Source organism: Enhydra lutris, unplaced genomic scaffold, assembly GCF_002288905.1.
Source record: "Enhydra lutris kenyoni isolate GAN:26980312 unplaced genomic scaffold, ASM228890v2 scaffoldscaffold88, whole genome shotgun sequence".
In the NCBI taxonomy this organism is placed as follows: domain Eukaryota; kingdom Metazoa; phylum Chordata; class Mammalia; order Carnivora; family Mustelidae; genus Enhydra; species Enhydra lutris.
This window is the reverse complement of record NW_019154172.1, coordinates 2,149,753-2,161,526: the sequence shown is the minus strand read 5'-3', so window position 1 is coordinate 2,161,526 and position 11,774 is coordinate 2,149,753. Positions and strand designations below refer to the sequence as shown.

Here is an 11,774-nt window from a genome sequence, read left to right as displayed (position 1 = left end):
TTCCTTGCTTTCTGGTATGGTAAGTGTTTGGGGTTCATTTGGTTGAATGGAATTTTAAGGTTTTAGAAATATTTGGAAATGATGTACAACTATAGGATCCTTTTTTTTTTTTTAAAGATTTTATTTATTTATTTGACAGAGAGAGCTCACAAGTAGACAGAGAGGCAGGCAGAGAGAGAGGGAAGCAGGCTCCCCGCTGAGCAGAGAGCCCGATGCGGGACTCGATCCCAGGACCCTGAGATCATGACCTGAGCCGAAGGCAGCGGCTTAACCCACTGAGCCACCCAGGCGCCCAGGATCCTTTTTTCTTTCTGAAGCAGTTTGGTTATTGAAAAGGACAGGGAAGAAATTGAGGAGAGAAACATCTGGTAAGACCCACTACATCCCAAGGCTCGCTGTAACTCACTCATCCCACACACTTCCTTTATATTCATTTAGTCATTAGAGCATGCTGTGTGCTAAGATGCAAGCCAGGTATTGGGAATAAACAGGGAGTTACAGTATAACGACACATATGTGCATGCTGAGGTTAAGTGCAGGAGGCCCCTACCCTGGGAAGTCAGTGAAGGCGACTTTCCAAAGGATGTGATAACCTGGCCCAAATGGCAGGTAAGGCAGGGTGATGGAATCAGGACTAAGTGGAGGTAGATCTTTCAAGGAGCATATTTAGAGACCCCAAAGGAAAGAAGTGTGTTCCACTCTGGGGATGCCCTGGCCATCTTGGGAGTCCTAGACTCTTCCAATGTTTAAACAAGATAACTTTTAAAAATTCACTCATTCATTCATTCATTGATTCAAACAAGACACCTTTGTGGAAGGCAGAGAAGAACATAGGCTGATACCTGAATGTTGCTTGGTATTGTTTTGGGTGAGGTGTAAAGGATTCAATAGAATAACTGCCTAGCTTTTATCTCTTAGGTTCCTGACACTCCCGTCTCATTCCTTCCATGAAGAATAAAGACCTATTGTAGAAAAAAGAGACATTTCTGCTTTGGGCAAGGTCCTAAAACACCGTCCAGGTCTGGACACAAGAGGGCCAGGCCCAGTCTGTTGGATTGGTTCACCTTGACGTTCCCGGCCCTCCTGCCTGGTCATATTCCTGTCTTCCAGATGGGAGGTGACAGGCCTAACCTCCTGACAGCTCTATGTTCTCCCAGTACTCTCGCCAGCAGATTGCACCATCCATGTCAGGGGTCTGGAGTGTCCCTTGTGTGTGAGGGGACACGCTACACTCTCCTGGGGGTGGTGGGTGAAATTTTACATTCATTGAAAGAAAGCATGGATTTAAAAAATAGTAAAGTTTAGGAACACCAATTGACACTCTCTCATCCCAGGTCTCTTTGTGACAACAATCTCTCAGAGCTCCACATTCTGTCTGGCCATAAAGGAGAGATCAGAGCACCCTTAGCATCATGTTGTCATAACTAGTATAAACTAGGCACTCCCCTAGAGTACTCTTTTTTTTTTTTTTAAGATTTTTACCTATTTATTTGAGATAGCATGTGCTCGCTTCGGCAGCACATATACTAAAAATGAGATAGCACAAGTGGGAAGGAGTGGGATAGGGAGAAGCAGACTTCCCGCAGAGCAGGGAGCCTGATACAGGGCTCAATCCTAGGACCCTGGCGTCATGACCAGAGCCGAAGGCAGACACTTAACCGACTGAGCCACCCAGGCACCCCTCCCCTGGAGTACTCTCCAGGACTTTCCTATGCAAGATACGAAGGGTCAGCAGAAGAGAAGTCACAGACCCCGTGCCCCCAGAGATGAGGTGATCATTAGGTTCACCAGTTTATTTCTTGGCCAAATAATGTCCAAGAGCTCATATAAAAACAGCCAGGGAGCAACACACAGCAGTGATCTGTAAGAGAAGACACTACTCAACACATTCCAGCAGACTCAGGTTTGGCTTTTGTGGGACAGTCTGCCAAGGTTTGGGGGCCAAAAAGGAGCAGAACAAAGCCAGGTCTCCGAAGAAATGAGGGCTCAGATATGGAGTGGCTACCAGGGCTAGACTTCAGAGCCAAATGTCAGAGCTGCAGTCACCCCCAGGGTAGCGGAGCTCATGGGCCAGGGCTGGGCCTAGAGGCTCCTTCCCAAAGTCCACGAGGAAGTTGGGGTTCAACTTCAGGCCTCCCTTTACTGTGTCTACATCGATCTGCAGCATCACAGAGCCTTCCCTGGTGGGAACAGGGAGGGGAAAAGAGAGAGGTCACAGGTGGCCCATCCCCTTCCCCCAAGAGTCTGTGATGCTGGGCTAGGTCCTAAGGAAGGAGCAGGGCCTGTAGGGTGGAAGCAGCCCAAGGAGTCTTCTGGGAGAGGAACAAGAGGGAGGGAAGCCCAAGCTGTTTGCTTCTCACCTGATGAGATCGGGGTAAAACTGTTTGTCCCAGGCACTGTACAGCGACGTGGTGACATAGAGACGCTTCCCGTCTAGGCTAAGCTGGATCATCTGGGGGCCTCCAGGTACCCGTTTCCCCTTGGGAAAACCAGGGGGTCAGCCCCATGGCAACACATGGGTCCTTGGAGGGGGATCATGGAGTATGCCCCCCCACCCCATACTTCCGCAGCATGGATCTGAGGGTCCCATGAGCCCGGATGGGGGCTGCGAGGAGGGGGCTTCCAGGGGGAGGGCGAGGGGAGGTAGCTCCTCACCTTGACTACCAGCGGCTCTGGCTGGCATTTCAGCTCCTGGTCCTCCAGCACTTGCACAGGCCCTCCCTTAACGATGCTGCCCCCAAGGAAGAGCTGGGTGGGGAGATCCAGAGCATAAGGGAGGATAATGGTGGGAGGTGAGGACACCGCAGAAAGAACAGCTAGCCCCATGTTCCCCACTCCCCACGGGTAGCCACAGCTCCTCATAGTCCTGGGCTGCGCCACCCCCCAGCCTCCCATTTTTGTTCTCCCTCCACCTCCTTTAACATCCTTCAGCCACTTCATACCCTCTCCCTCATCCCCAGACTTCTTCTTCCGCCCTCCTTCTGGCTCCTCATTCTGTTAGCACCCCACCTGTCCCGTGAGGCGGGGCCTATGTGGGTCAGAGATGTCATACTGTCGAAGGTCCCCATGCAGCCAGTTGCTGAAGTAGAGGAAGCGGTCATCCAGGGACAGCAGGATGTCCGTGATCAGGCCTGGGGTGGGGGTGTGGTACCAAGGCTTTAAGGACTCTCGTTCCCCAAGCCAGTAGTCCCTTCCTGATTTCCACCCTCCCCTGGGCACTCACTTGGCATTTCGGGCAGCAGCCAGCCTTTCACTTTCTTGGGGGGCACCTGGATCACCTTCTCCACAGACCAAGTACCTCCCTGTATTGGTAGGTGGGGGTGGGGTGAGGAGGCAGAGAAGTGAGCTTGGGAGATTGGGGGGCTGAGGTTGGAGCTGGGTCTTTCCAGAGCCCACTGTCTACAGGGAGACAGCAGATTCAGGGTTTTCCTACCACCAGGATCTAAGCCCACATGGGCCCCTTAACATAGGGATGATGTCGGCTTCTCTACTGCATTCCCAGCACTCAGCACAGTGCCTACTGTAGAAACTCACAAATAATTTTTGAACAAATAAATGGGACTTGAGGGTTTAGGAGAGAAGCAAGATAGAGCAGGTGGCCTTGGATTTTGTTCCTGGATAATTTGGGCTAGCAGAGCCAGGCAGAGGGGCCCAGGTCTAGAGAGAGGGGTACCTCGTGGTTCTGGAAGACTAGCATTGGTACAACCTGGGACTGATGGGAGGAGAGGGCCTGAGGACACATGTCACCTGATTCTTGTAGAAGCGCTGGATGGTGGAGCTGAGGGCACAGCCCACGAAGCCCTGGGCTGCATCGGGGTTGTGCAGGAAGCGGACCTCCAGGGGGATGAGCCCATCCTGCAAAGGCAGGGTCTGCACGATCTCATGGCGCTGCCAGTCCCACACGTGTATGTGGCTACCATACAGCCCTGAGGTGGGGGACGGGGCCAGAGGGTGGGCTCAGGATCAGGACAGGGGGCAGTGGGCAAAACCCCCCACACAGCCCCCGGCAGAAAGTGGAAAAACCGGCTGGAGGGATTAGAAAGACGCCTAAGCAAGTCAGAGTACTTGGCACAATCCTATACCATCACCCCAAGAGTCGGGTTCATAGGAGGAAGAGGCCCGGAGAGGGGTTTCCAAGCAGACAGGAGCAGTGTGCATGCCCAGGCTCCAGCCGGTCTCTGGAGGGGATTCTCACCTGCCTCTACATCAGCGGGGTTGAAGCCATCTCGAAAGACATTGGGAGCCGCCCATTCAGTGCTGATCATGACATTGTGTCGAGGCTGGTACCAGAAGTCATAGCCCATAGGTGCGGCTCCCCCAGGCCGCTCCCACGTCCCCTTCACCTCAAATGTCTCTCCATCCAGCAGCACAAAACCCCCTGAGCAGGGAAGGAAGTGGAAGGTAGAGGCAATAGAGATGCTACTGTCACCCACCTTGAGGCATGTCCAAGAGGCTCCAAGTCCATTGCCAGGTGCCCTTTCCTCCCACTGGATTTGCTAGTTCCTTCAATTCAGGTGTCCAGAGGGTCCCGCCCAGAGGACCGGGTGGGAGGTGGGGACTTACTCTGGTACCCCTACCGCCATCAATTTCATCCCCTTCCTAGGGGAAATTTTCTGTCCTCTTGAGCCAAGAGCCTGGGACTCAGCACCCCGTGCTTCTCTTGCCCAGCCTCCCATTCTATGTGGGGTTCCTCCCAGAGTCTAGGCTGCATTCAGCTCACTACATTTTTTTTTCTTTTTTAGAGCAGGCAAATTATATTTACTTCTCATTCAACATGAATGCCCAACATAGTTTCCCTTGTTATGACACTTGGGCAACTCTTTGCAAATACAACTAGATGTCAACTCCTCAGTGTTACTGAATCTAGGAGTGTCACGTTCCTCCGGTCTCTGAGAAGTAGCTGATATTCCGCTCTGATCAGATGGAGGACGCTGACAAAAATGGGTAAGGTTTGGAGGGAAGCAGCCTGGCATGTGATGAAGACGCAGCTGGATCCGGATTCCTGGGTTGGAGTTCCACCCACAACTCACTAGCTGTGACTTTGGGTAAGATATTTATCAATCTGTGCCCCGCTTTCTGATCTGGAGACCAGAGATCCTGGTAGTGGCTCCCTCAGAGGCTGTATTTGGCACGTAGCAGACATTTTGTGTCAGTCCTAATTCTACCATAAATGAGAGGGCAAATGTGAAGATGCAGGATCCCAAGGGCCGTGAGACTTGCTCCTGAATTCATAAAGGCTGACATCAAATGTATGCCTTTTTCTGGGGCCAGGTCTGTGCCCACATTCCTCACGGTGGGCTGTTCTGATTATAACTTCTAAGTGTCAGGTTTCATCTTCATAGAAATAATGGGAAGTTAATTGACAATGGTTTAAATTTTGGAGGAGACCCAGCCCTCTAGTTTTCCCTGGAAGGTCATTTTATCCCTCCCCCAGCTTGGGATCTCTTCTCCCCACAGGTGTGCCTACAGTGCCAGCAGATACCTTTGCCATTGCCCTTGGGGTCTCCCAGGGAGCTGACCATCACCTCCCCACTAGCCAGGCAGTGGCTGGTGTGGATGTAGCCCAGGCCACACTTGGCATGGATGTCCTCAGCCTCAATGACCTGGAGAAGGATAAGGAATGGCATCAGAAATCTCCCAGGGCCGGGGGGGACCTGCCCACGACTCCCCCATTCCCCTACTCCTGTCTGCTGACCCCACCTTCTTTTCCTTCAAGACATGGACCCAATTTTCCCAGTGGGACTAGGGCAGAGATTCAATCTGGAAGCTTCTGCAGAGCAGCAAGGGAGAGTCTGAGAGACCGCTAACTCTGCAGGCAGAAAGCAGTGACTTCTCTCTCTCCCCCTGTCTCATAGCCCTGTGAGACCAGAAGCTTCTCCCGGCCATTGCCAGCGTTAACTTTGTAGCACCAGCAGCCTGCATGTAGCACCAGCAGCCAGCAGTGAGTGCCTGGCACAAAGAAGGTACTCAACAACTTGTTGAAAGGAAGGATTGGAGGGTCCTGCTTAAGGGAGGGAAAATGAAAACAAACAAACCGAAAAGCTACGCCCACCCCTCCACTGCCCACCTCCCCCAGCCCCCACCTCCAGGTCCCTCACCAACAAAGGCAGGGTCATACCTTGTGTAGCTTCGGGGCCCGGGGATTGGAGCCCACATCCACCACATAGATACGGGAGGACATGAGACAGGGCAGCATCAGCTTGTCTCGTGACTTGGTGCTGTCCCCAAAGCAGCTGCTGCAGGTGTTCCATCCCGAGTGATGGAGCTCATCCTTCAGGTTGGGCATGGGCAGCCGGTGGATGACCTGCGAGGGGAGATGGGGGAGGGCTGGTGCTCACCCAGACCATGCATTTGGGATCCCTGGATCCACTTGGGCTTTGCAGTACTGCACAGGCGGGAATTCATCACTGCCCTGGACCTCAGGGGCTCCCTTGGGCAGTGATCACAATCTACAGTCACACCCAAAGGAGGGTACAGAAGGCTGGAGCTGGGAAAGGGCCTCGCTGGGGCCAGGGCTGGAGGAAGGGTCTTAGGGCCCGCCAGTGCCGGAGCTCCACCTCACCTGGCAATACTGGGGAGACTTGGGGTCAATGTCCACAGTGGCCAGATAATCCGGGGCCTCAATGCCAGTGTTTCGGTAAATACAGGGCAGGTAGACAATCTCCTCCCTGGGTCCTGAAGGGTAGCAAGCAGTTAGTGGGGATGGCAGGTGGAGAGGAATGATAGGGGCAGCACTGGGTGTGCCCAAGGCTGAGGTCTCGGGGCTCCCACCCTCACTAGCCGTGGAATCAGTAGAAGATACTGGCTTGTAGAATTCCTTTCCGGGGTGCTCTCAGATGTTGCCCACTGACCTTTCATGGCCTCCAGAGGGGTAGGGTAGCCGGGTCCACACTTCCCGCATTTTGTAGCTGTGGAAACAATGGGGCATGTTGGTTGGACCACTTTCTGGAGGGTGAGGGCTCCTTCCCCATATGCTGTTACCCATGTGCCGCCACCGGCTGGCCGAGGCAGACAGGCTGCCCCAGGTCGTGTGTCAACTCTGGTCCCATCACAACCACCCATCTCCCTGCCCCTGAAAGCTCTGCTGAGAGAGAGAGAGAGAGTGTGTGTGTGTGTGCCTGTGGCCGAAAGAGCTGCACAGGTAGGACCTGAGGATGGACAGACACTCAAGCAGGACCCAGGGGACGGCAGGACAAGGGTGAGCGCAGCAGAGGCTGAGCATATAGCGGTTATCATGACAACTTGTTCCCCAGGCCCAGCTGCTCACTGACCAGCCATGGGCGCTTGGGCAAGTTACTTCACCTGCTTCCACACGGAGTGTAAAAAGAAGGTAATAAGAACACCACAGTGGGCTTTTAGGAGCAGTAAACAGGAAGGTGCAGTCAAGTGTACAGCGTTGGACTTGATCAGAGCCCGTCAGCTCCGGCTGTCCCCCAGCTAGCAAGGGTGGTACCTTTTCGACTCTGTCAAAGACAGTATCTCTACCCAGACCCGGAACACTTCCTGTTTTTCTCCCTTCTGGGTCCTGACCCCAGGCCGCTGGCCAGAACCTGGGTGACTTAGCTAAAGGTCTGGTAGGGAACAGGAGGCTGAAGTTCAAGGCCGTAGGGCTGTTACCACCTGGATGTCCTCAGACCAGTTTGAACCCCTACCCGTTAGCCCACTTCCTTTATCTGTGTTTGGTGCACCTCTGGGGGGCTCAGAGGCCCACCCAGCAGAGCTGTAGGGTGTGGCCCTCCTTGTCCCTTAAGTCTGGCAACAGAAGCCACAGAGCTCTACCGGACCAAAGTCAGCTGGGGGCTCAAGGGACTGGGCCTCAGCCTAAGGGTTTGGGGTCAGACCAGGAGGAAGAGCTTGAGGAATAGCCCAGAGGGAGCGGCAGGCTGGAGGAAATCCCGGAGTGGAGATCACAGGACCGGGCGCTGCCTCCCTGCCCTGGCTCAGGGCCAGTCTGGCCACGGCCCTGTCGACTGGGGGGGCCTGAGGGAGCTGCAGGTGGGGAGGCAGGGGGAGGCAGGAGGAGCTAGGAGTCAAGTCGCCCCAGGAGCCTGGGCTCAGGCCCTCAGCCAGGAAACCAGGTCCTCTACTCAGGGCAGCCAAGTGACAGAAGGCCAAGAAATGGCAACAGCGTTTTGGAGTGCAGAAACCTAGTTTCAAGGTCCAGATCTGATACCTGCTCTCTTCACTTTCTCCTTTTCTTTGGCTGAAAGGGGGTAATCATATCTTACCTTCTTTTCTAGGTGACTACGAAGGTCAAATAAGCCAAGGTATTCACGAAGAACTTTTGTAAAGGAGAAGCACTGTATAAATATGGGTAGGGCTCTGCCAGAAAGCGAGGGGGTGGGGGTACAGAAATCCTGGGCTTGTAGTTGGTGCCCCAAGAGAGGGCTGGGGTGGATGGGGTAGGGTGAGAGGTCCAGTCCAAAACAGTTAAGGGGACTTGTGCCAGGGCCTGGCACAGAGGGCAAGGGGGAAGAGGAAGGAGGTCGCTGGACACAGAACAGAAGATTCAAAACTCCAAGACTCAAGACAGAGACTCAAAACCCACAAAGCGGAACAAAGACAGAAGGTGTGAGAGTGGTGTTGCTGGTTGAGTCATCATCCCGTCCCCTCCCCACCCCACTCCCGGTGTTTCAGGCCCTGTGCAACCCCAGGTCCCTAGGAGCATCGATGTGCTTGCTGGGAAGCACCCTCCTTGTCCTAAGCACCTCAAGCAAGATCTCTGAACGCATTTGGATTTGAGATGAACCCAGGGGAAGCTCACTGGGTCTTCCCAGTGTCAGGCTGGCTGCTAGGTGTTCTGCCAGTCCAGGAGTAAGATGCAAGGGACAAAGACATCGATAATCCCAAGCAGATCCAAATTCTTCTTCAGCCTGACATCTGGGAGCCAGAGGACAGCGAATAGGGGGACTTTGGGGACTGGGAAGGTGGGAGGTACTGGAACAGTGAGAGTGTGTGGGCTCTGATTCCCTTTCAAGGGGATTCAAGGTGGTTAGAGAGTGAACTGGCCCCAAAGGCCTGGGTTTCCTACTTTCTGGAGTAAAAGTCTGGCCCAGGGCTGGAACGAGGATTATCTTTCACCTCCAGTGACAGCCAGGGACAAGAGGTTCTCCTTACATATTCTTCCACCCCTACCAGATTTTCCCAGCTGCAGAAAGGCCCCTGGCTCCAGGCTGCAGTGCGAACCCACGTGGGGGTCCAGGGCCACCCACCCTCCTCTCCTTGCAGCTCTAGAAACTTTGGCTGAAGTGGGAAATGCGGGGGTAGGGGTGGGGACAGTGCGTCCCCTAACTAGCTTCTCCCCACCCAGCTTTTCTGTCAGTCCCTGTATTGTGGGCAGCAGGATGGTGGTACTGGGTTGCCAGGAGGCCCCCTCCTTACCCATGCTGCTTGCTGCTATGCTGTGATCCTGACCGGCCTGCCAGGAGGGAGCAGAGAACCGGGCTGCTTCGCAGGCGTCCAAGTAGGCTGTGCTGGAAAGGGGCAAAGGGAAGGAATTTATACAACCAGTCAGGGGCGGGGTGGAGTAGGGGGCGGGCTTGGGCTACAGCCCAGGGCAAAAAAGGGAAAGATCAAGGGCAGCTGACTAGGACTCTCTCACACAGTCGGCTCCCTCCCTCCAAGGCTGGTGTTTGAGTTACTGTGTCTGTGTGTGTGTGTGTGTGTGTGTGTGTGTGTGTGTGTGTGTGTGTTTGTGTGCGCATGCACGCACCCATACAGAGGCCTGTGCACAGGGAGATATGTGCTGGGCCTGTGCATGCATCTCTTTTGTGGGTGCCTGGGCACATGGACTTTGTGGGGCCGCATGGTCTTGTATACCTGTGTGTAGCCCCTGGGTGTGTGCCTGTGTCTCTCTGTGTGTGAAAATGTGCCAGTGGGAATGTTCCTGTGTGTCTGGACTTGGGCACGTCTGTGTGTACCTATGTGAGCCTGTGCCTGCCAGAATGTTTATGCCGTGTGGGTCTGTGCGTGTGTGCATGGGAGTGCGTGTCTGTGGTGCTCCTGTGAGCCTAGGCATGCAGGTGTTCCTGCATCTAGAGGCTCTCCTCTGGACTTGGATCTATTTCTTGCTATGGAGGGGCACTCAGGGCCCTAGGCCCATCTGCTATTATCCACAGGCAGGGTCAGCTCTTTCCTAAAATTACCCTCCCGTTCCAGACATCCACGGGCCAAAAGGCACAATCTTACCCACCCTCAACTGCTCACCCATGTCTTCCCATGTCTCCACATTCATGTATTCCCCTTGAGCTTTGAAGTAGAAGGGAAGTTGGCAGTGGCCGGCATCCCCTTCTGTTACCCTCATCAATCTTGGGAGGTGGAAGTGGAATCCTCCCCACCCTCATCTCTCCGCTTGGCACCTCAGCAGCTCCCAAGGTGGAGAGCAAGGCCCCAGGGCAGCCCAGAGGGGTGCCACTGTCCCTCACTGACCTGTGATGAGTCACAAAACTCTCCAATCATCCAGGAAAGAAGGAGGATTTGGTGCTGGCCAGGGCTGCTGAGCCTGCTAGGATAGTGTCCCAGGGATGTGGGATGGCCTCCGGGCAAATGGTAACTGCTCACTGAAGAACCAAGGCAGGGTTGAGGCCTGATCTGTCAGCTCTCCCTGGGGCTGCCCTCATCCAGAGAAGCTGGGGTTAAAGGGTCCCCAATAGTCCTTCATCTCGAAGCCAAGGGCCACCCCTCTTCCTGCAAGCTGGCTGCCTGACAAGGGTGACCTTGCCCCCCTCTTCTAGGTACCTGCTGACTCTGTGTCTTCAGAAGCCACTTTCATCTCCTTGGATGAAAGCTATGGGGTGAAGTTTTTATTGGCTAGTGAAAGGGACAAATTTTGGTCTTCAGACCGCCGGCGGAAAGATCCATGGACTTCCCAAACTGGAGTGGAAGGAAGGAGAACAAAACGGGTCTGCTGTATGATGGGGATCTGTCCTCCTCCTTCCCCTGGATGAGGGGGCCCACACAGGAGGAGGCTACGTGGCTGCCCGGGGCAGGGAGGCTCCCTTACCCCCTGCTCCCCAGTAACACTCAACCTCTCCTGGCTTTTTCCTACCGCTACATCCTCACCAGGGCACCATTGGCCAGGCATGTGCCACAGATGACCCTGTGGAGGCAGCTGTCCCCCCGCGGGCCACCCGTCATGGCTGCTTCTTCGCCTCTGCTAGCTTCCTTCTTCCTTCTGCTGGTGGCCTCCACTTACCCTGCCTTAAGCCCACCCCTCTGGCCTCCTCCCTCTCCTCCTGAGGTCTCATCTCATACCTCCTCCACTTTCCTGCTTTGGGGCTTGAAGTAGACCAACATCCAAGATTTGAAAGAGAAAGAAAGCCCATGTTCACCCTCTCATCCAAAGTCCCTGAGCTGTTACCTCCAAAGAAGCTGTGATTTTGCTGGTCCTAGACAAGAATTGCAAAGCACCGTTTCGTCCTGAACTGCCAGCTCTGCATGCCCTGACCTTGGACCTGGCGTGCTCGACGGCTCCTGCATGGGACCCTAGCCTCTACCTGCTGCTTTCTCCCAGAAGGTTTCCTCCAGAGCCTGCAAGGTGCTTGGGAAGAGTTGTCCGAATTAGGGCTATGGGTGGAGGCAGTCCTGGGAGAGGACTCAGGCTGGTAATAGTGGTGTCCATGACCCCTGGCGTCTTTGCTCCCATAGTGGGCCACCCCGGTCAGCCTCCTTGTGGCCTGAGCATCCCAAATGTTGCTTCTCAGGAACTTAAGGGCTCCTTTCTCTATCTGATTTGCCCTTTCCTAGCCAACCAGAGTCCAACCAGAGCTGGCTGA

At 54.5% G+C, this 11,774-nt stretch overlaps 1 protein-coding gene across 1 annotated transcript; it reads right to left on the bottom strand.

Annotated features, from left to right (window-relative positions):
* Window positions 1-1,534: 1,534 nt before the first annotated feature.
* LOC111162036 (selenium binding protein 1) lies at window positions 1,535-11,296 on the bottom strand. The gene is made up of 13 exons (XM_022526208.1): window positions 11,254-11,296; window positions 9,382-9,473; window positions 6,852-6,908; window positions 6,563-6,675; window positions 6,119-6,304; window positions 5,483-5,603; window positions 4,196-4,378; window positions 3,748-3,926; window positions 3,224-3,302; window positions 3,010-3,131; window positions 2,656-2,748; window positions 2,361-2,479; window positions 1,535-2,180 (listed from the first exon to the last, which is right to left on the bottom strand). Exons 2-13 carry the CDS (start codon window positions 9,383-9,385, stop codon window positions 2,018-2,020), a joined length of 1,419 nt encoding a protein of 472 aa, XP_022381916.1. The 5' UTR covers window positions 9,386-9,473; window positions 11,254-11,296; the 3' UTR covers window positions 1,535-2,017.
* Window positions 11,297-11,774: the final 478 nt, after the last annotated feature.